This window comes from Nuphar pumila, chromosome 5 (assembly GCF_984573655.1).
Source record: "Nuphar pumila chromosome 5, dmNupPumi1.hap1.1, whole genome shotgun sequence".
NCBI lineage: Eukaryota > Viridiplantae > Streptophyta > Magnoliopsida > Nymphaeales > Nymphaeaceae > Nuphar > Nuphar pumila.
This window is the reverse complement of record NC_143253.1, coordinates 17,316,015-17,340,506: the sequence shown is the minus strand read 5'-3', so window position 1 is coordinate 17,340,506 and position 24,492 is coordinate 17,316,015. Positions and strand designations below refer to the sequence as shown.

Below are 24,492 nucleotides of genomic sequence, written 5' to 3'. Positions count from 1 at the left end.
AATGACTTCGAACGGGCCCTTAAAGACCTTGAACCGATCCTAAAAAGCCCTGAACCGGGTGTCAGGCAACCTTGAACCAGTCCTAAAAACCCTGAACCGTCCCCTGATAACCTTGAACTGATTCAGGAAGATCCTGAACCAGTCCTGGAAGTCCCTGGACCGGTTCAACCAAGACCAAGTTCACGCAAGACCCAGGTCCAGAACAGGGTTTGTGCCACACGAAAATCATTCAGGTCCTGGATCGGGTCCACTGGGTTGAGCATATACTTGATCCACCCTGACACCCCCAAAATGGGTTCGGGTTTGACCGGGTCTGGGACAGACCTGGCCCACCCAGAACCCCCAAAACAAGTTTGGGTCTAGGACCAGGTCTTGTCGGGTTAGGGTCAGCTTCGGAACCCCAAAATGGGTCTAGATCTAGGATCGGGTCATGTCGGGTCAGGGTCAGACCGGTCCACTTGGAACCCCGAAACAGGTTTGGGTCCAGAATCTGGTCCAACCGATTCATACACAAATCTGGTCCACTCAAAAACCCTGTATAGGGTTCAGGTCTTGGACCAGATCACTCCAGTTGGAGCTCAAACCCAAAACCCTTGACACGAATTCGGATCCAGGATCGGGTCGTGGATCAGACCTGATCCACCCAAAAACTTGTTAATGGGTCTGGGCCCAGATCAGGTCCCGCAGGTTGGGATTCATTATAGCTACAGTGAAGACTGACCCCCCCCCCTCCATAAATACGTTGCTTTTTTTTTGCATGAGGATTACAAACCCCTCCCTCTCCCACTGTCCTCTGCCACCAGTAGCCGCCATCGGCGACCGACCTCAGATGCCGACGACGACGTCCATTGGCGACTGCAGCGGCGAAAACAGATTGGCAGGGAACAATGGACGTCCCTTTCCGCTCTTAATTCTTCCGCCACCAGCGGCCTACCACAACCACTATCGACGGCAGTCAACCTCCAGTGGCCAGCCGCCATCTTTGGTTATCCACCGACAATGGCAGCCAACCGGAGGTGGCTTTTACAGCCAGAGACTCCAGCGGTCGGAGATGGCTGGACTTTGACGCCTTGCCACTGCCAATGGCGATAGGGCCTGGACGACCTCCTGGCATCACTGCTCCTGGCTAATTGTGGCAGGGGGTTCTCTCGATGCCCGACACCTGGCGTCGTTGCTCGTCGGTGGTGACCACCGCCAACCTCGATAGGGCCTAGACAATATCTGCTCCAGGCCTGCAGGCAATGGGTCGCCTGTCGACACCTCACCCTCGCCATGAACTTCCAAGACGAATAAGAGTCCGACGAGGGAGAATATAAACTACCGACGATAGATTTCGATGAGCTTTGTATGGACGCCAGCGCACCCGCATCCAAAACACACACAACGAAAGCATGACAGTGTGGGTTCATAACCCAATGTTAGCATAAATAGACGGGGAGAACACCACTTATTGGGAGCGGCCATGGTTGATCTGAACGACGCTTCGGTGGAGGTGAGTTGTTGACGTTCTCCTTAGCTTGTCTATGCCCTCGATGAGCCCAGACCACTATGTCGAGAAGTGAGCAAAACTCTTGAACCCCAAAGAATGAGAGAATTATATCACACACATACTACCCATCACACTACGATAATGATCTATTTATAGTGGGAGGGCTCTTAATGGGTTTAATGGAAGCTTTCAATGCATGGACAATTATGAGACTTTTTCACATTCTCATAATTGTACTGTAGCCTCCACAACTGAGACCCTTGATATGCATATATCAATGCGGCCACAGCAGGTTAGATTCGATCCAACAATCCAAAATCCAATATTCTTGTATGGACAATTATGAGACCACTCTTTCGATATATGTCTTAACCTTCGATGTTAAAGCAAATAAGATTGATCATTATTTAAACCACGATAATTGTCAACTCTATGCAAGCATTTCTAAACAGAAAGAATTCAACGGAGCATGACATAAACATCTTCTTAGAAAACAAGATGCGTTCACATGTGAAGAACGTTGAGACCTGTAGAGTTGTTTTGGAGTCAAGATTCATTATGAATTGGTTGATACATTTTATGTTTCATTTTAGAGTTAGAAGCTTATTTAGATTTTAAAACTTGATAAGTTTGATTTTGCCTTTAATTTTGAAAATTTTATACTTATTATTATTAAGATTTCAATTCTTGTTGGTTATGCGCATGTGTGTGATGGATTATATCATTTGAAAACCAAACTCCATATCCAAGAATCTTACTCTGTTAAAAATACGTTGATTGGCAATAAACGTGGTTTAAATGATGATCAATCATATTTGCTTTTGCATCGAAGGTTATGACATATCTCGAAAGAAAGAGTCCAAAGACTTGTGAAAAAAGAGATTCTTGGATTCATTGACTTTACACATACAGAACTATGTGTTGACTATATAAAGGCTAAGCAAACCAACACATATAAAAAGGATGTCAAACACTATAATAAAAAATTAGAAATTGTGTATACAAATGTTTGTTGGTTGTTTGCCCCGCAGGTGAAAAATATTTTGTCACATTTATAGACGACTACTCTTGATATATGTTTCTCTACTTGTTATTTGAGAAATTTGAAGTCTTTCAAATTTTTAAAATCTTAAAGAGAGAAGTAGAGAAACAAATCGGTGAAATTATAAAAATGATCAAGTCTGATAGAGGTGAAGAATACTATGATTGTTTTACTGAGATAAAACAAAAGAAAGAGCCATTAATACCATTTCTAAAGGAGAAAACCATTCTGCTTCAATATACCATGCCTAGTAGTAAATACTAGAATGATATAGCTGAAAGGAGAAACCGTACGCTTATGAAAATAATTCAAGCGATGTTAAATCACTCAATCCTTCCCTTGACCTTGTAGGGTGAAGCTTTTAGGACAATAGTATATGTATTGAATAAAATTCTTATTGAATAAAATTCTTATGAAGGTTGTTCAAAGGACTCCTTGTTATATATGTATACATAGGATGTTTGACTGAAGCTAAATTGTATAACCCACATATAAAAGCTTTTGATCCTAGAACGAGTAAATTTTTTATTGGTTATCAAGAAAGATTAAATGGCTTTAGGTTTTATTGTTCATCTCATGCACCATAAATAGTGAAAATAGATAAAGCGAGATTTCTTGAAAATAGTTCTATTGGGATAGATGTACTTAAAGTCTTGTATTTGAAGAATTACAGGATTCAATTTCTTTACTTGCAAAAGAAAAATGCCCAATTTTCCTGATCATTGTTCCTTTGAATGATGATAGAAAAAATCCGATCAATGGCAACCAATCCCAAGTAAAACATGTTGACGAGGATATAATACAACAACAAGATGCAGAGTTTCAAATTGAACCAAGATCCACGAGGACCAGAAAATCTATTATTCATCCTAATTATGTGGTGTCTTTATAAGAGCCCAACAATTTCATAGTTATCGATGATGATCTCATAACCTTTGCGGAAGTCATTAAAATGTGCCCTTGATGGTTCTCTACGAGTGGATCACTCTGAGTGGATCATGACCTCTGTCATCACACAACCTATTTGTCATTTTACTCTCTCATCGCAATTTACTGATCAGGAAGATTGCTATCCAGTTTGAACTGGAAATCTTCACTTGCATTGGAAAAACTTAAAGATCTTAGTATTTAAAAGCCATGGAACTATTCAATACAATTTGCAGCAATTGGATACAAGCAGACAAGCCTAGGATGCAATTCAGTCAGTAACAACTACCAGGCAGGCCTTTAAGTTGCTCTAGAGATAAGGCAAGGTCGGGCTAATTAATGTACCTTGGTATATTCATCAACAAAAGAATTTCCAGCAGCATAGTATACAAGATTTGCTGAACATGGTGAAGGTGTGTTTGCTGATCTAGAAAAGTCTTGACAAGTATCACAAGAGATCTGCTACAACAGCTGAAAACTCTACTTGCCATCGCAAGAAGAACACTGGCATTCACAACATGATTATCTGAAAGGTCACACTGGTACTCTCTTGGGTCGATAACGATCCAAAAACTGCAAATCATGGACAAAGCATAAAAATCCCCTGATCTGGGAAAGGAATTAAGGAACATAAACAAACCAAATGGCAGTAAGATTAGATATCTTACTGATGAGATAAATGGTGTCTGGAATATCCAACCAATAACAGGTATCCGCTGCAAAAAGACGGCGATCGTTGGCCAAAACCCACTGTTCCAACAGCAGTTAGAATTCGACATCAAGTTGAAGACATAGTAACAGAGGAAAGAACTGGAAGCACCTGAAGAGTACGATGAAGCCATACGATTCTAGGAGCATTCCTATGATAGGCCATCCAATAAGAACTAAGAAGAAGCCCAAGCCAAAAGCAATTGTACCCTGTAAACACATTACATGATCAGGTGCTCATCAAGAGACGTGTATCAGTGACAAAACACAAAACATTGATCAACACAATAAACCTTGTAATTCTGTCGTTTCATGAAAAACTGCATGGTGGATTTCAGTCCAATGGTTAACATTACTCCTGACAAGAAGAGTATCTGAAAAGATTCAAACATATTAACAATAGTTAAGCACAACAGTCAAGGAAGAAGGGGGGAAATCAAGATAAAACTGTGGCTAGATTTCATCATTTACTTACATTTCCCATGGCCAGAAGCCCCTTGTCAAAAAAGAATAGGATACCCAAAAAGGAGAAAAAGACTCCAAATCCCGTCAATCCAAGCCCAATTTCTGTGACAACAAAAATTTGAAACAATATTATTACATGAGAGCGATAATAAGCCGAACAGAGATGTTCAACCAATTCTTGTCAAAATGATAAAATCAGATGCAAGTAAAAGGAAACAATTAGATGGAATAATTTTCCCATAAGTGTTTCTAGTAGTAGACAACATTAAAAAGGCAGTAAATTAATTACTCGAACACAATAAGAAAAATGGAAAAAACAAGACTGTCCATGCATGACAGGAATAATAATTCCATTCTGAATTTCGTCTAGAAAAAGTGAATTTTCTCAAAAAATGTGCTTGAAGATTTCTAAAAGAGGGAAAACTCATGGCATAATATATGAACTTTACATCCCTTTAACAAAGATCTTCAAAACCTTAACAGTAAAGAATCAAATGGCAATGGCTTTTTGCATTCAGCTGAACTTTGTTTAACAGCAAACCCAAGTAAATCAAAGGTTCCATAAGAAAAAATAAAGGTAAGCTTGATGGAGGGTTAGCATACAAGTGACCTTTTTTTTATTTTTGCTTTTTATGGTCAGGAAGCCCACAGGATGGAGCCCTAATTGATCCCTCCTCCCCGCCACCCCATTATTAAAGAAGACGTGATATGGTTCTGGATTTACACCTGGTCCAGATCCATATCACATGTTTTAGTAATTCTAATTTGCACATGTGCACATTTTTTATTTTGTATTTATAATCAGGGACATTATCGTCCATTGTATTTGTAAGTCACTGTATATTAACACAACTTTTCTAGGTCACGATACGACCTTTCTGTGCAGCCCCTTGTCTCCCTCCATCTACCTTTCTGCTGATAATGAAGACATGGCTGGAACTCTGAATTCTCACATAGTATCAGAGCCAAGTTGAATCGATCTACGCTGCCCATTGAAGGTTGGTTTCATATTTTCTCTTCTTTTCTTCTATTCCTTATTCTTCCTCTCATCTTTTTTTCTGTTTCACGTCAGATCTGTTTTCTCTTCAGATCTGGGTCCCTTCTAATCTACCTCTCATCCTACTCATTTTAAAGAACATATCTGACGTGCTGTTTTCTGTCTAAAGAACAGATCATGTCAGATCTGATGCTATTTTCTGTTATCACCCTTATTCTTTCTAACTAATCCTAAAATCAGATCAAGTTAAATCTGTTTTGTTTTTCCTTCTCAAATCATCTTTTGTCCTTCATAATCATCTTTTATCTTGATTCCTTATTTCTTCCCTTATATTTCTCATATAAACAATCTTGATTCTGCATATTATTACTGTTGGGTGGAATTTTCTCTGTTTGATGTCAATTATTTTTGTTTTGGAATCATGTCATCGATTATCCTGGTATATTGGATCTTCATAAAGACCTGTGTTGCGGTTTTGGTACATAACCAGTAACCAGAACTCATTTTCCGCAAAAAAAAAGGTGCGCAACACATGGTCCGAAATTAAAGACCTCTGAAAGTTCCTCCTCTTTCTTTCAATCCATAATTGAAAGATATGGATTCGTCCTCTACTCATTTTGGTCTTTCCTCTAGCTTTCTGAGTCAACTTGTTTTTGAAAAACTCAACCATTCAATTTTTTTGACTTGGAAAAGACAAATAATTCCCTTTATACGAACCAAGATCTTTCTGAGCACCTAGATGGATCAACTCCAACCCCGCTTCAATTTATCATACAGAAAATACAGGATGATAAAGGGGTTGTCTCATCTCGGATTATTCAAAATCCTGACTTCACGGTTTGGATCAAAAGGGACCAAGCACTAGTCGCGTACATCACTTCTACTTTATCCCAGAAAATACTGATTGCAATTCCAGACGATTGTTCACCTGCTGAACTATGGAATATGTTGGCTCAAACCTATTCTCAAATGTCGGAAGCAAAAGTTTTGTATCTCAAGCAAGAATTTCAGTCATTAAAGAAGGCCACTATGTCTGTTATGGAATATCTGAACAAGGTAAAAAGCATCATAGATCAATTGACTCTTGTTGGATGTGCAATCTCAGAGAGAAATAAGGTGCAACAAGTTTTAAGTGGATTAGGAGCAGACTATCATGTTCTTGTCACGTCTCTCACATGCTTGCCTGTTTTACCCAGTTTTGAAGACTTACGGACATTATGAGATCAGTTTGAAGAACCTTTCTGATGGTGATGGTGGGCAACTTGACTCACAAAATGTTTTACTGGGCTGGTTTATGGACAAGGTCGTGGTGGAGGAAATAATCATCGCGGAGGTAGAGCTCGAGGACGATATGGTGGACAAAGGGGACGTGGGTTGCTTCCTACCCCAAACATGCCTCCTAATGCTCATGTAGGAAATCCAAGAAACATTCCCACATGCTTCCTCTGTAATAAGAGGGGGCATATTAAAGTTGATTGTTGCTTCAACCCTCAAAACAAAGGCAAGAATTCTATTATTCAGTCAAACAGGCAGACTCATGGGAGTAAATCTAGTAGAGATATGCAACAACTTTTATTGGCAGCTCTTTCAAAGATGACAATAGCATAAGATGACCAGGGAGTATGGTATATAGACTCTAGGGCAGCCACCCATGTCACGGGAGATGCAGGTAAACTTTCGAACTTATCTCCTTATTTCAATAACGGAAGTATGGTCACTAGAGATGAAACTCATCATTCCATTTCTCACACTGGGAATGCCATAATACCCTTCTTAAATTCATCCATAAAACTGTCCAATGTTCTATATGCTCCTAATATCAAAAAGAACATTATTCCTGTCTCCAAACTTGTTGATGATACACATTCTTCTGTCGAATTTACTCCTTCTTCAGTGTATGTCAAGGACCTTCAAACGAGGGAGACGTTCATTAAAGGGGAGCGACGAGGAAATATGTATATCTTCAAGGAAGATCCTTTTGTTCGTGTTTCTGCTCCTGTCGTCTTGAAGCCTTCGTTGGAGTCCGATGAATTCTCTTCTAAATGTCTTCTTAGTCTGTCTAAATGTAATAAGTCAAATATTTGGCATAGTCGACTTGGTCAGTGTAGTTCCTCTTTTGTTGAAAAGTTTGTAAGAGATAATCTTATCTCCTCATCTAGTTTGAGTCCTCTTTTTGGCAATGAGCAATGTACAAGTTGTCAATTGTGCAAGAGTCATGTTTTTCTTTTCAATTCAATTAATAAAAGAGCTTCAAGACCTTTTGAGATTATCTACTCTGATGTATGGGGTCCTCCACCTACTTGTTCTCCTTCGGGTAGCCAATACTATGTTGTTTTCATTGATAGTTATTCTCGTTATACCTGGATATACTTTATGAAACATAAATCTGAAGTTCCTCAATTGTTCGAAATGTTTCATGCCTTTGTTAAAACTCAATTTTCGTCAAATATTATGAATTTTCAGTGTGATGGGAGAGGTGAATACACTTCAAATGACTTTATTGCTTTTCTTCAAAACAATGGTATAAGTCACAAAATTTCCTTCTACCTTTCTGTTGATAATGAAGACGTGGCTGAAACTCTGAATTCTCACACCCATAGTGGTAAACCCCGGGAGAGTGGACTGGCCCCATAGTGTTGCACCATACCTGTTGCAGGTTTGATCACAAGGGGGAAATGAACTTGTGCCTTCGGACAACCTCGTCCTGTAAAACCCATGCCTAAAAAAAAAACTTTCGGACCCGGGTCGGATATAACCTGGACCTGTAACCCGTTAAGGTTATAAATAGTTATTGCGAGGGTTTTAAACCCTCGCCTTTTCCTTTTATTCCCCCCCCCCTAGCCACCCCGTTGTCACCTCCTCTCCTTTCTCCCTGGAAAAGGAAACCCCATTGGGGTTCCCCGACTCACGCCGCCCCGGAGCCCTTTAAGAAGTCGTGCAAAGGCGAGAGCGCCTCTTACCTCCTCTCCCTCTCGACGGTGCTCTCTCGTCCCCCTCTCCGCTGCATTGTCGACGCTGCTCAGGGGAGCTCGTAGTCGCTCCACCTCCCTCTTGTTTCGATCAACACCGTCGTCGCCGCCATCACCGGCGACCTCGCAGGTAAGCCGCTATCTCTCCCTCTTTACCTTTGTCTTCCTCTCCCTCTGTGTTATCGGAGGGCCGACAGGAGGCCAACAGCCCCCTGCCATGCTTTCCCCTTTCTTTTGTGTTCGCCTGGAGGCCAGTAGGAGGCCGACGGCTCCCTGCCGCGCCTCCCTTCTTTCTCTACGTTCGTCGGGAGGCCGACAGGAAACCGGAGCCCCCTGTCGTGCCTTCCCTCTCTCCCTGCTCTCCTCTCTTTTAATCTCTTCCATTCTGTGACCTTCTCCTCCTTGTGTTTGGCAGACACCCCCGACGACCCCCGCCTGAACCGTTCCTCGCCGTCGGCATCCCTGGGCTTCCTCTCCAAAGCATCAATTCTGAGGTACAGGTTCCCTCTTGTGAAAATGGATGAGAAATCAAACACCGGTTCGATTTTGTGCTTTTTTTGGATGGAATCCCTAGAAAAAGACGAGGAAACAGGGTGAATCGGTTTCACGGCAGACTCAGCCGACTGGGTCGGTTGGGTCATGCCCTATATATATATATATATATATATATATATATATATATATATATATATATATATATATATATATATATATATATATATATATATGTGGCATTAGGTGTTTGGGACCAGCCGGCCTGACGTCGGCTGAGCCTTTGGGCGATCAGCCCCAGCCGACCCAGTCGGTTGGGCTGCGTAATGGACCCAACTGACTGGGTCGGCTGGGAGGGTGTGGCTGTATGCCAGACCCAGTCGGCTGGGTCACATTTCTTGTTTTTTTTTTAAAAAAGGGGTTATTATAACAAAAATATGTTTTTTCGTGGTTATTCAACCTTGACAGCACACACAGGCCCGGACTGGGGCCTGTGCATGGGCTGTCAGGCCCAACCTAGCTTGGTGAGACATGCCTGGCCCAATCCGGCCCTTGGGCCAGACTGGGGTCGTCCTGGCAGGGTGGGTCAGACCCGACCCAGCTGACCCTAGTCAGTTGGGCTTGCTGGTAACCCTAGCCGACTGGGTCAAAACCATTAAAATATATTTTAAGAGTGCTGTGAGTTCTATGAAAAAAAAAGGGAAACCCCAGCCAACTGACAGTTGGCTCGGTGCAGGCTAAATTATAGGCCCAGCCGACAGTCAGTCGGCTGGGCATGAACCAAAATTTGAGTATATATATATATATATATATATATATATATATATATATATATATATATATATATGTGTGTGTGTGTGTGTGTGTGTGTGTGTGTAATGTGCTGTCTTTGCAGATTCCAGACTCTTGCCATTATAAAGGTTCTTACTATGTGCTTGCTAGAAAGAAGTTTTCATACGCTTATGATTAACAAGTTTTGTGTGAGCAATATTTAAGGCAAGGTTATCTACCTGGGTATTTTTGCGAATATATACGAATCTGAAATTTTAGGTCATGTTGCATGTATGCAGTTGCACAAGAAGTCACACGTGAAAAAGGGAGTCATGAATGAAAGCTTGCATGCGATGTAATTATTTGAATTAAACCATGCAGTTGCCATGAAGCAATGCATTGTAGGAAGCCATGTAATTGACATGGATATGAATCAAATGGAAGCAATAGATAAAAATATGCCATTAACATATCTATGCATAGTAAATGAAAGCATGCCATTGAGTTCAATATGTGCATTACACGAAAACTTGAGCGTGTTACTATCATGTAGACTAAATATAAACATGCTTTAATTATTCTTGGTTCATGAGCATGGTTGAAATTTTCCTATATGAATGTGCATCTGGAAGATATGTGATTTATTTCATTATGTGGCATGTTGTTATAGTTTTTGTTTGGGGTGCATCGATGATCGTAATGAATCATCGTGGGTTTAGTGGGCCCTGAGCTTTGACTGCTTTTTCTTTAATCATCTTAAATGCATCACAAAAATCATATTTATTTTTATTGCATTATGTTCACACTGTTTTATGCTTTTCTGCGGGCGGTGGTCCCGTGATGACTCTCGCAGGGGTAGATGCGAGTTTTTGCCCTTGTTCTTGCATGCTGAATTGCAAAACTTAATAATTGACATTTAATAAAAAAAACATAATAAATAAGAATAGTGTAACATATATGAACTGAGATCTCCCATTAGAAGTATGAGCATCTTAGAGGTTCGGTTTTGAGAGACCATGAGGATACAAAAACTCCGTGTGCTTTACTTTGACCCTTGAATCCGATATTGAAGTTCTTCTCCTAGCCATAGTTTTAGAGAGAGTCTGTCACTTTACCTAGAAGTGGTGTGTTTGACACAACTGTTGTTTTGGTATACCAAGAAAGTGACACTTGTGGGCGTGAAGTGTCCCCGACATTAGATGTGGAGGTATAATATTCCGAAGGTGATTCGATCGAGGGCTAAGTTTGGAACCCAGTAATAAAAATACAACTGGTGTGTTAAGTTACCCTAGGAACCTAACTTGACCTCGGGGATTTTACCCGTGTGGTGTATCCGCGGACAATGAAAATTAAAAAGAGGAACTTAAATTGTATGCATTTAATAAAGGATGCATATGGAAAGAAAAACTTTAATGATAGATAATAAAGTGTTCATGCATTGCACATAAATCATGCATAATCCTGCTATACATTAGAACATGCATATTTTATCGGTTATCTTAATTGTTACATGTTGGTGGATGCATGATGCTTAATTTTTAAAGCATGTTAATTGTCTTATTTACTTAAAATGTAATTTCTACTGTTTATTAATGTTCTTGCATGCTTAATAAATGTTCTTGCATGCTTTATTAATGTTCTTGAATGCTTAATTTGAATTATGTATTTGTCATAATTGCATTCCTCTAAATTATTGTATGAAATCGTATGTGTTCTTTATGCTCATTTATTTTCACTGGAGGGATCTGTACGCAGAATTTTTCAGATTTTAGCCCCCCTTTTTCTATGGTTTTTCGCAGCCGCAGGTGATCAGTGAAACAACTGGCTTCTGAGAGAGTCACATGTGTCACGCACTTTCTAAACAGATCATAGATGGGCCATGTGGATCTACTTTTATTTTCTTTTTGTTTCATTTAGTTGATATTGCACTCTGAATATTTCCTTTATGCAATTGTCTCGAGACTTATTACTCATTATTTCAATAAAGGTTTTCAATAAAGGTTTGGTTTGGTATGGATGATAATTGTAAACTCTGTTGTGGTTGGTTGTTTTATCCAATTGGGAATGAAACTGTAAAGGCCCTGGGTTTCTGGGAAGATTTCGGCAATGGTTTAAAAAAAATATTTGTATTTTCAAAGGGTATGAGTTGGGGTCGTAACACGTCCTCACCCTAACCAAGTAGGTGACATAGAGATTCTAGTATACAAATTGTTTGCGCCATTTGTATACCAATTAGTGACAAAAGAATACCATGGAATTCATACATAAAGCATCCAAAATCAAAATTGTTCAATAAACATACTATTTATAAATAAACAAATGTATACAGTAAGCCTCCAATCCAAAATTTTCAATATATATAACAATTTAGATAATTAACTTGTAGTCCAGACAAACATTGATTGAAAATATTGTCAAAAGCAAGTGAATGCATGATCAGGTGCCCCCACATGAAAAAACAACTTCAAATGACCAATGAGCACATCAGACAATGAGATTTGGAAACTTGATTCAAGGCATAGTCACAAATATCACTGATATTTTGAAAATATCCTGATAAATTCACCATATCTTCAATGGCTATTAATTTTCTGTAAAACACATGATATTTAAAAAAATGCCCTTTTTGATAGTATCACATTTTTAACATGTTAAAAATTTTCAAATTTTTTATTTTTATATTATTTATATGATTACTATATACTTTTTATGATACTGATATTTTCCCCAAAAAAACAAGACTTTTGGAAATATCACGGGATTTTCCCTCACTGAGATTTGACTATGATTCAGGGCATGACACAACATAAATGAGCAGAGAAAACCACACTTTATCCCAAATTTCAACATGTCACATTTGAAATGATCATAAACTGCATCCAGTACAAGAAATAACAATTATTTAAGTAGTCAACCACACTCAGACCATAGAAACAGAGCCAGAAAAGAATGAAATAAAACATTTTCAACACCCTCATTCAATGCAAGTGTGATCCACATCTGATAACAAGGTTCTTTCTTTCTTCTTTTTTATTTTATTTTTTTTATGGGCAAGCAGGAAGATACCCCGTGGTATTCAAACCTGACCCCTTGGTTATGATAGTGCAACTTTACTATCAATCCATCTCGTTTAACTCCTTGTACCATTATCAAAAGGATAATTAACAAATTCGGATGCTTATAAAATTATGGAATAAGCAGCTAGCAATATATTGAAGAAGGTCCGTAGATGTACTTTTTCGATCATTCATCTCAAAGGAAACCATCTTGCAGATGATATCTGTACCTGATCCTTAAAGCTTATTACTGCAAAATAGAATAAGATGTAAAAAAATTAGTGCACGTATGCATAACAGCCACAGAAAACAAGCCCTGCAATAATGTCAGCAAGAATTTTTTCATGAAAATATTGATGATAATCTCACTATATTGTAGTAACATATCCATTTCAAATTTATATTCAAACAAACATAATACCTTGGAGTTTCTCATTACCAAACAAAATCTTTTAAAACACAATAAACTATATACGTAATGTGTGCGTGTGTATATAACTTTGTTAACCCTCAAGGGTACCATACTCTCTAGTAGAAAGAGATGGTTGCGGGTATTATTTAGTCAACCAAACCCTGTAGATGGGTTTGCCATGATTTGTTTAGTAAGAAACATGTTTTAGATTTAATCATTTTGATGTAAAAAACCCTTTTTCCCTTTGCTGTGAAATTTGGTGCATTATGTGCCATTAATTTTTAGATTCCTTCAAATACATGTCTACATACATATTAAAATCTCTAAATCTGATGCATGTTCTCTGCTAAAAAGGCTATAAAGATCAAAACTGCACAGTCAGATCCATAAAACATTTAATGCAAACATTAGAAACCAATGGGGCTACTAGAGGGTACAATACCCTCAATGGTATCAAAGTTAAACACATATATTGAAAGTCTATGTAATATAATATAGCATAGTGTTATGTAAAGTAGTCTTGTATAAGTTAGTATGTACATACCCTATAAAGAAGGGGCATACTAGTCATTTCATTGTTTTTACTTTTATGTTGTACTAAATGGGGTCGACCCTCTATGGGAGCATTAACTTCATTCATTATAAACCAAGAGAAACTTTGTTCTCTCCTTCCTTTGTTATCTCTCCTCTAACCCTAACCTCTTTCCTCTTATTTCTAACATCTTTTAACATGGTATCAGAGCTAGAGAGTGCAGGGAAGAGGAAGATTTGAAGCTGGAAGAAGAAGAGGAACCTGGTTCAGCCTGACGTCAGCTGATGTCATCCTAGAGAGGAACGGCTGGTCTTTTCAAAGCAGTTTTGGTTAGTTTGATCCTACAACTTGTTAGGGGTTGATTTTAGAAGATTTACAAATCAAACCCCATTGGATTTGAAGTTGTTTTGGATTTTTGCTGACTTTTTCAAGATTTTCTGAGTTTCTTGAAAAGTTCAGTCCAAATTTGATAAAAACATTGAATCTGTATCAGTTTTTGGTTTTTGGAAGCTCAAAGTTGTTCTATTCAGGTCGTTTTTGCTATATAAGGTTACAAAAATTGATTGAGTAAGCTATTTTCGGGTTTTGGAGGAGATTTAAGCTATTTTTGAGGTGACTATAGCTTGCAGTAAGTCATATTTGGGGATTTCAAGGTGTCGACTACCCTACGTGCTGTGTTTGGGCTGGATAGGTGTTGGTGTAAAAGTGTCTTCAAAAGAGACACTATAATCAAGACCCAAAGTTCTTGATAAAAAGCGTGTGCACAAGAACACAATAAGAACACTCGTGCATGAAGGCACAACCCACGATGGCTCACAAATGCTCTAAGGCAAAAAAAGAATAAGAAAACTCTTATTAAAAATACTTTGGCTTTGACCCAAAGCCTTAAGAGTTACAAGGGGAGAACCCCTATTTATAACCAACATGAAGGGGCCTTGGAGGGGCTCCACTCATAGACGTTGGAGCCCCTCCAACGGTCACATACGTTGGAGGGGCCCAACGTCTATTTGAGTGGGCCTCCCAAGGTACCTTTTGGTGCAAAAGCAAAAAGTAAAAAATAAAAAAGAAAGAAAATAAAATAAAAAATAAAGATTACAATCACATTCACGAAAATGAATGTGCGTAAAACTGTGGAAATGACTAAACTACCCCTATGGCTAAAAAAATGAAATATATATATTTTATATATATGAGTGGATAGATACATATACATATCATATATGCATATGTATCATCCTTTATATATATAAAATATATAAGATTACAAGGTTTCGGTAATATAATTTAACAGTTGGTTCAATATTTTTTGTGTACAAAAAGCATATTGTGGCTTTCATATGTGCTTTGTGTCTTCCATTTGACATTCGAGTTAGCTCTTGTTGAACTTTTGATAACCTTAATCCTCCCTTTTGTTGGTAATATTTGTTGTAGGAGGCATCATGGATAAGGAAGGGATTCAAACAATGTCACATGGGTGCGGGTGCGGGCGCGGGTGCGGGTGCGGGGATTCGGCACTTCCAAAAAACCCGGGTGCGGGGGTGCGGCAGGGGCAAAAATGTAAATATATATATATATATATATATATATATATATATATATAGTCGGGGTTTCCCCGCAGGTTTTTCTGCTGTCAGCCCTGACAGCAGATTTTTTTTAAAGACAGACAGCAGCTGCCTGTCAGCCCTGACAGCAGATTTTTTTTTTAAAAAAATTCAAATTCGCAGCCCATTTCACAGGGCAATTTTTTTAAAAAAAAAATCCAAAAACCAAATGGACCTAAATGATCCTGGGTGCGGTCAACGCACCCAGGATCGGGTTGACCGCACCCGGTGCCACACCTGAACCCGCACCTGCGTCGAGTCGCGTCGACGCGGGTGCGGCACCCTGCTAGCCGAATCCCTGTGACACAGGATTCAAATCATCTCAGTCAAGTTAAATGAGACCAACTATACATATTGGGCTGATTTTTTGGAAGTTGTGGTGGTTGAAAAAGGATTGGGAGGCTAAACCTAAAGCTTTTGATAAGGGTTTTGATAAGTCTATTGAGGAGTGGGTCATGAACAATGCACGAGTCAAAGCTTGGATTCTTGGGTCCGTGGAACCAAGGATTGTCATGAACATTTTCAAATTTCATGAGGTAAAAGAAGCTTGGACATATCTCAGATAAGTCTATATGCAAGAGAATTGGGCGAGACATTATCAACTCACTCAAGAGTTGAGAAGTATACGCAAAGAAAGTAAGTCAATTAAAGAATTCTATTCAGAAATGTAGAGAATCTGGGATACTCTTGCACTAATGGAGGGGCAACATAAATGTGATAAGTGTACAAAATGTGTGTCTTGTCCTTCATGTCAAACTTGTTTAGGGCTTCATGATCAACATAAGAAGACAAACAAAGTTATTGAGTTCTTCATGGCTCTTAGGCCAAAATTTGATAGAACGAGGAGTGTCAACTTACATTGTTCTAATTTGTCATATGTTACCCAAGTTATTGTTTAGTTAATTGTAGAGGAGACTAAGATAAAGTCTCTTGAATCTTTCTCATTTGGGGATAATGTCATAGTTGTACCCAGGCAGATGGGTGGCAGAATTGGAGGAAAAGGAGGTGGTAGGATTGGAGGACAAGGGGAGATGGGACTTAGAGGAAGAGGTGACCTTAGCTCTGTTCAGTGTCATTATTGTAAGGGTTTTGGCCATATGAAGAATTATTGCCCATTTTTCAAGAGAACGAAAAGTAGTGCATATGCAACTTCTATTGAAAGTGAGGGTATAATACTAAAGGATAAGCAGTCAGGTGGTTCTGCATTGATTGGTGGTGAAGTGATGGGTAGTGGGCAGCTTCAGAGACTAGAGCAGATTCAACAGGAGATTTAACATCAGATCCAGCAATTGCAGATTCTTGCTCAGTCAGTCGTCGGCCTTTCTTCCTCTGCCACTCTTGCCTCCTTCTCTGATATTGTTTCATCAGGTATCTAAGGTCCTTCTTTTGGTTGGCTAATAGACTTTGGGGCTCCATGTCATATGACACCTCATGAGTCTGTCTCAGCTAACTGTCGTGCCTGCAGTGACATTTTTTGCACTGCAGATGGTTCTTATATGTCTGTCTCAAAAGTATGTTTAATTATTTGTGATTCCTATCCTGGTAGCAAATTTAATCTTTCTCAAGTTTATCACGTTCCATCCCTTCCTATGAATCTTATCTATGTGGATCAAATTACCAAACTTAACTGCAATGTTATCTCCTCCTCTATTGGTTGTGTTGTACAAGATCAGTTGTCAGGAAAGAAGATTGAGATTGACCATAGGAAAGGAGATTTGTACTATTTGAATTGGATTGATATAAGAGAGCAAAAGGAAGTTAGAGCCGGATATGGAGTTTCAATTTTAGATGAGTTTGTTTTGTGGCACCAAAGACTAGAGCATATTTTCAGCTCTAGGTTGCAAAGTTTAGTATCCTCGGAAAGTTTTGGAAAATCCAAGTTAGTTGTGTCAAGTCATGTTAAAGATTGTGTGAGTTGTAGATTGGCCAAGAGTCATGCTCTGTTGTTCAAGTCTAATGATAGGGAATCAGAAAGTCCTTTTGATTTGGTACATTCAAATGTATGGGGTCCTCCTGTGGTGTCAAAAGGAGGATTATCTTATTTTGTGACTTTCATAGATGATTGTATACGGTTTACTTAGATATACTTTATGAAAAATAGAAGTAGTCTTTTTGAAATCTTTAAAAGCTTTTGTGCCATGATCAAGAATCAATTTGCTGTTAAGATTAAGATTTTGTGTACTGACTCTGACTCTGGTGGTGAATATATTAATTGTGTTTGAAAGGTTTCTGCAAGAAATAGACGTGGTTCACCAAAAGTTTTGTTCTTACACTTCTGAGCAAAATGGTGTAGCTGGGAGAAATAATAGGCATATCTTAGAAACAGCTAGAGCTCTTCTGCCTGGTAGAGAAGTAGCTAAAGTATTTTGGGCCGATGCAGTTTGACTGAGCATTTATCAGATAAATCGTATGCCTTCTAAGTTATCTCCTAAAGCTGTAAAATGTTGTTTTCTTGGTTTTTTTTAGGGTCAGAAATGTTACAAGTGCTACGATACTGTTGGAAAGAAAGTAGGTATCCAGACATGTTTTTCAGGAGAATGTGTTATACTTTAGCCAGTATGGACAAAAGACAGAAAATAAGAATGATTTATCCTTTTTGGTTCTCTTTGAAGAAAGGGAAGGTGAGAGAAAGAGGATGGAGAGTCAAGGGGAGAAAGTTCTAGCTAGAGGAGATAGGTTTGGTTAGACCTACTCAAGGAGACATGCAAGTGTGATTAAAATTGCATTTACAGATCAAGTGAAAGAGCAGGGAAGTGAAGAGGTCAATCTTGATCTAATTCCTTCGAAAGTAGATTTGAGACAACAACAAAAACTTAGAGTTACCATCTTCTTCTTCCTCATCTTCTAGTTAGGTACGTAAGAGTTCTAGAGCTTCTGTACTTCCGTCTCATTTTATATCCTATGAGTCTTTTGCACCTCATTATTGTGTTTTCCTAGCCTTAATCCATTCCTATGTTGAGTCAGAGTCCTATGTAGAAGCTACAGGAAAAGAAGAGTGGCAAAGAGCCATGGTTGATGAAATGAATACACTAGAAAGAATGCAAGCATGGGAACTAGTAAAACCTCCTCCCAAGATGAATATTATTGGCAGCAAATGGGTGTACAAGGTAAAGACAAAGACAAATGGGTCAGTAAAGAGGTATAAAGCCAGATTGGGGGCTAAGTGGTACAATCAACAGTTTAGAATTGACTTTGCGAAAACTTTTACTCCAGAGGAACATATGACCATGATTCGTACTCTTCTAGCAGTGCAGCCATACAACGGTGGGACCTTTGACAGTTAGATGTCAAGAATGCTTTCTTGAATGGGGACTTAAAAGAAGAAGTGTATATGGAGCAGAAGACAGAATGTGTAGACTTCGCAGAGCTCTATATGGTCTAAAACAAGCACCTCGAGCTTGGTTTGAAAAGTTCAGTTCAGCAATGAGGTCACTTGGTTTTAAGCAGAGTCATCTAGATCTTGTCTTGTTTGTATCCTCTTATGTTCTTCTTGGAAAATATATATTGCTTCTTTATGTGGATGATATGGTTCTCACTGGAAATGACATAAAGAAGACTGAAGAGACCAAAAAGAAACTGGCCAATATGTTCGAGATGAAATATTTAGGACGTTTGAAGTACTTTCTTGGGTTTGAGATAGCATACTCTTCAAGGGGACTGTACTTGTCCCAACATAAGTATGCTACAGATTTGGTTGTGAAAGCAAGATTGGCGGATGACTCAAAACAAGTAAATTCTCCCATGGAGGCAAATTTGAAGTTGAGAGATAATGATGGTGTTGAGCTAGAGGATCTTGTTGTATACATGCAATTAGTTGGGAGCCTTATGTATTTGACTATATCTAGACCAGATATAACATAAACAATTCATGTAGTAAGTTAATTTATAAGTGCTCCCTGATCAATTCACTTGGCAGCAATACTCAGGATCATCAAATATGTCAGAGATTCTATGCACTATGGTATGTTTTTGTTGTCTTCGTCGGACAAAGAGTTGAGAGCGTTCCATGATGCTGATTTTGGAGGCTCTATTAGGGATCATCTTTCCACTACAGGATTTTGTATTTTTCTTGGAAGCTCCATGATCTCATGGAAGAGCAAGAAACAACAAAGGGTGGCCTTGTCCACTGCAAAAGCAGAATACAGAATAATGGCTCAGGCTGTAGTTGAGATTATTTGGGTTCGATGCCTATTAAGGGAATTGAGAATTCTATGTGAATAGAAAACTCAGCTATATTGTGACAACATGAGTGCTATTCATATTGCAAAGAATTCGGAGTTTTATGAGCGCACTAAGCACATTGAAATAGATTGCCATTATACAAGAACTTATGAAGATGAAAATATAGCTTTAGAGCATGTCAGCTCAAAGAATCAAATTGCATATGTGTTTACAAAGAGTCTTTCTCCTTTGCATTTCAGTTCTTTCCTTTCCAAACTTGGAATGATTCCTTTACATCCTTCCAAGTTTGAAGGGGAGTATTGAAAGTCGATGTAATATAGTATAGCATAGTGTTATGTAAAATAGTCTTGTATAAGTTAGCATGTACATACCCTATAAAGAAGGATCATACTAGTCATTTCATTGTTTTTACTTTTATGTTGTACTAAGGGGGGGCGACCCTCTATGGGAGCATTATTCTCATTCACGATAAACCAAGAGAAACTTTGTTCTCTCCTTCCTTTGTTATCTCTCCTCTAACCCTAACCTCTTTCCTCTTATTTCTAACATCTTCAGACACCATACACATGCACAAACATGAACTAAGATTCCAATAATGAATATCTAGGTATAGTCGGTAACTACCAATAGTTCCACAAGAAAACGAACTTCAATTCCTCAAAATAATGGAAAAGCATAAAAGATGTTAGAAAAAATAAATGGCATTAACAACAAAAAGTAAAGAATTTGAAGAATTTTGAGCAATATGAATATCTTATCTTTCTTTCCCTAAAAACAGGAAAGGGAAATGAAATAAAAGTATGATGGCATTAACATCAAAACATCCATAGCATATGCATGTGCGTATAAAACACTTAGTAAAGTTGTTTTTGTTTTTGTTTTTGTTTTGAAGAAACTTGATAGAGTTGAATTGTAACCCACATCATAGACAAATCAACTATTCTCATCCTACTTTTAGGAAAAGGTTTAGTTTTATATTATTTTGACTCTCTCACACTTCCTCATTTCCTTTTCTCTGTTTTTCTTCCTTTTTTCTAACTCTTGAATAAAATCCTTTTTTCACAAAATCAAGAAAAATTTAATCTGCAAGTTTGAGTTACCTAAGGTCCTAAACACAAAAATTCTCCTGAATCTTATATAATGACATCATCTTTTCAATTATTTTCTACTAGGATAGGCTAGTGGTCATGATCCTACACACCCGTACACATAAAGCAACAACTACAAACTACCAGTTTGCAGCCACCTAGAGACTGAAAGACAGGGTTGGTGTTGTCTCTGAAGGACTGTTCCCCCTCAGGCTTCAACCGATATCCAGCGTTCTATCCAAAAAACAGAGGAAGCATGATTTCAATTATGGACAAGATTTTAAAAGGAAACAGGTGATGCAAGAAGGAAGAAGTTATTTGGGACAAGGATAGGCCTTGAGTTGTACCGAAATGTGCCAAAGCACAAGCTTCAAAAAGATAACAACAATGATCACAATCGACACAGATTAACAGAAAAAATGTCCAAAGGTTGTTTAAATTTGAGAGAATGAAAAAAGCGATAATAAAATTCCCATAGACATGGAGAAATCGGAGTCCATCTATTTAACAGTGCCAAAAATGCTGATAAAAATAATCCAACTACTCCTAAAGATATATGGCAAAACAATTTGAATCATATGCACAGGGATGTACCCCTCTTAAAAACTATGGATAACCTCATTATAGATGACTAGATCAATATTACTCCCAAGCTGACCACTCAGCATCCTTCCTTTTACCAAAACAATATGCTCAAAAAGAGGAGATGGAAAAAATGTTTGGCATTGGCTTCACAAGAACCAGCAGACTGGCACCAACCATCATGTGCACAATTATGGCATGAAATTTGGGAAAAAATCAAGAACAAGTGGAGCACATCATAGTATCTACCAGACATTTTTAACATATTAACATGTGAAGTATTCTCTGAGGCCAAGTTATTTATTTATTTTCCAATTTTTTATAGCAAAGTAGCCAACTTATGGAACTGAGGCAAAATAAGGAAATAGCATATTCATAAAGTGACATGAGATCCTGATCAACATATAAAAGAAAATATCAAGAATCGATAAAAAAGCAGATAAAATTTTTTAATTAAAATTTATAAAGAAAAATAAGACCATGTTTGAAAAAAAGAACAAAAAAATTCCAAATTACAGCATCTGGTGATTCAGATTCATAAAGAAAAGCAAAAAAAAGAAGGCAGGCATTTATCTGCTTTACAATGAGGTACGAACAAACAGAAAAATAAATGATCAAACCACAAAGGAAGCAAAAGCACAGCGGAAATAGAAAAGAAAAAAGAGAGAGAGTGAATGTGATGGCTGAATGATGTTGAGGTTTATATCCTTATGATGCAACATATTAAGCACAAAAAAAATTGAAATGAAATAAAGGTAGGAGAAAATTGAAAAAAGCCGAAAACTGAAATAGATATCTTTCCTCACAAGTTACAAAAGAAACAAGAGAATAAAACTGGACCAACATTGGAGAAACAAAACAAAAAAAAAATTAAAATCAAAGAAGAGAAATAAAAATTTGCATAAGAAAATTGAAAGGGAAGAAAAAGAAGAATCTAATAAGAAACTAATCTTAAAAAATGACCATAGAAAGAAGAAAATAAAATCATACTATCTATAGAAAAATAAAGCTAAAGAAGAAGAAAACAAAATAACTGGATGAGGTACAATTCCTAGATGACAATACAGGTTATCTTAATGTTAGATCGCACTATATCGAATCTGGACCCTTGGTTCTTACCAGAATTTGTGCCAGATTGGAAAGATTCATATCCATGAGAACAAAAAGAGATGTAGATCCAGTTCCTTTGGAAATGGTAAGATCTTTGGCACAAAAAGAACGGGTTGATCTGTATCATCTTGACTTGGTTTTGCTTTCTTTCCAAGCCTTTGTTTTCATTTCCAAAAAAGTAGACAAACAGGATGGATATGTGAAAGATATTATTTGTTTTCCATCACTTGTGCCAATGTCACAGGGATTCGGCTAGCAGGGTGCCGCACCCGTATCGACGCGACTCAACGCGGGTGCGGGTGCGGGTGCAGCACCGGGTGTGGTCAACCCGACCCTGGGTGCGGTCAACACACCCAGGGTCATTTTGGTCCAATTCTCGGACTTAAAAAAAAAATTGCCAAGAATTTTTTTTTTGCCCTATATGTCACAGGGATTCTCCAACTAGGTGCCGCACCTGCACCTGATGCGGTCAACCTGACCCTGGGTGCAGTCAACGCACCCAGGGTCATTTATATCCAACTTTTGGACTTTATATATATATATATATATATATATATATATATATATATATATATATATATATATATATATATATATAATTTTTTATATTTTTACCGCACCCCCGCACTCGTACCCATGTAACATAGACTTGTGCATATGGACATAATCACAAGAAAAGGAGACATTACTCTTCATCCAAAAGAGAGGATATGAATCCAGATGCATTGCACGGTGGATGTGAAGAAGTAGACCATTGTCTCAGCAATAATGAGCCAAGCAAGTATTTGCAGTGAATCCCCATGTAATTCATAGAAATTAGGGGAAATATAATCATTGCTTAGGAGCCAATTAATCCAACTTTTTGGCACTAGATCCGGATGATGGGAAGCACTTTTTGATAATTTTTACCAACTTCAAGCCCTCATTATGACTTCTTTTATGTAAAGTCCCATCATATGAAATGGGTTCAACGTCCAATTATGAAATCCTTGGAAGAAAAGGATGAACCGAAATATAGTTGCTACACCAAAACTAGGGGCAAAGAACCAGCCAGACTGACCTAGTGAATAAATCAGGAATAAGGAAACAAAAACAGCAATTGGAGCTGAGAATGCAACACCAAAGGCGAAAGCACTCTGCTGGGCTGACACTGACAGAGAGAAGAAAGCCAAGGGAGCTAATGGGATTAGATATCCCAATAGTCCTAGCCGTAAACAATGGATACTAGGTGCTGCGCTTATTGACCTGTGCAGTTAGTTACAAATTTGTACCATAAACCAAAACCAGAAACACATTGTGTACCAATTCTGTACTATTGTGATTTCAACATTTTTATTTTTTTCTATTTCCTTTCTTTTTCATTCATCTCATAGTTGCCAGAGCGGGAATTTGAACCAGAAAGTGGTAAAAAATTGGAATCGGGAAAGCGATGATTTCAAATTTTTAGAGAGGAGGCAAACAAGTAGGAAAAGGTATGCAGCAATTCTTTAAGAAGCCATATGTGAAATTGTATGAGCATAAGATTCCAGACTCCTGAAAGAATTGAGATTCTTGAGAGAATCGCAATTTTTGAACATAAGAACCGGGATTCTCATGTCATAAGAAACAAAATTCCTAAAAGAAACGGGATTCTCCGTCACGGGGATTCCTAATGAATAAAAAGATCATCTAAAGATTGTGAAATCAAAGCATCAGCTATAATATAACAAAACCTTACATACATTTCCATCTGCCCTAAAACTATCAAAATAAATCATGAAACTTCCACATATAACACAATCGTCTTCAATGGCCCATGAATCAAACAACCCCAATTCAACAATTGTATAAAAAGAGGGAACAAAACTAAGAAATTGGTATCACCCATATCTCAATATATAGATCTCGAGAGAGAGAGAGAGAGAGAGAGAGAGAGAGAGAGAGAGAGAGATTCCGACCGGTTGCTGAAAGAATTCTGGCTTCCGCGGCTGAAGGAAACCTGGTTTCCGCCGGTTTCTTGAATTCCAAATAAAACGAGAAGAGTTAGGAACTCGGGAGTTCAAGAACAATGATGGGGTGAGGTGACCCAG

The 24,492-nt window shown here is 38.2% G+C and overlaps 2 protein-coding genes across 2 annotated transcripts in view; one reads left to right on the top strand and one right to left on the bottom strand.

Annotated features, from left to right (window-relative positions):
• LOC149836963 (pentatricopeptide repeat-containing protein At3g49240, mitochondrial-like) overlaps positions 1–14,221 on the top strand; it is a 22,801-nt gene extending 8,580 nt beyond the window's left edge. The window contains exon 2 of the transcript XR_016432074.1: positions 14,069–14,221. The gene's annotated coding sequence lies outside the window, so the exon portion shown is untranslated. The remainder of the gene's footprint in view (positions 1–14,068) is intronic.
• Positions 3,634–24,492, bottom strand: LOC149836962 (vesicle transport protein GOT1-like). The gene is made up of 7 exons (XM_090007196.1): positions 24,361–24,492; positions 13,096–13,166; positions 4,642–4,733; positions 4,460–4,540; positions 4,279–4,376; positions 4,127–4,208; positions 3,634–4,031 (listed from the first exon to the last, which is right to left on the bottom strand). Exons 2-7 carry the CDS (start codon positions 13,124–13,126, stop codon positions 3,993–3,995), a joined length of 423 nt encoding a protein of 140 aa, XP_089863322.1. The 5' UTR covers positions 13,127–13,166; positions 24,361–24,492; the 3' UTR covers positions 3,634–3,992.

Coding starts and splice junctions, on each gene's coding strand:
- LOC149836962 (XM_090007196.1), bottom strand. CDS start 13,126: ATGGTTTCCTTTGAGATGAATGATCGAAAAA. Junction 4,541..4,641: donor GGCTTCTGGCCATGGGAAAT/GTAAGTAAATGA, acceptor GAATCTTTTCAG/ATACTCTTCTTGTCAGGAGT. Junction 4,209..4,278: donor GGCTTCATCGTACTCTTCAG/GTGCTTCCAGTT, acceptor CTGTTGGAACAG/TGGGTTTTGGCCAACGATCG.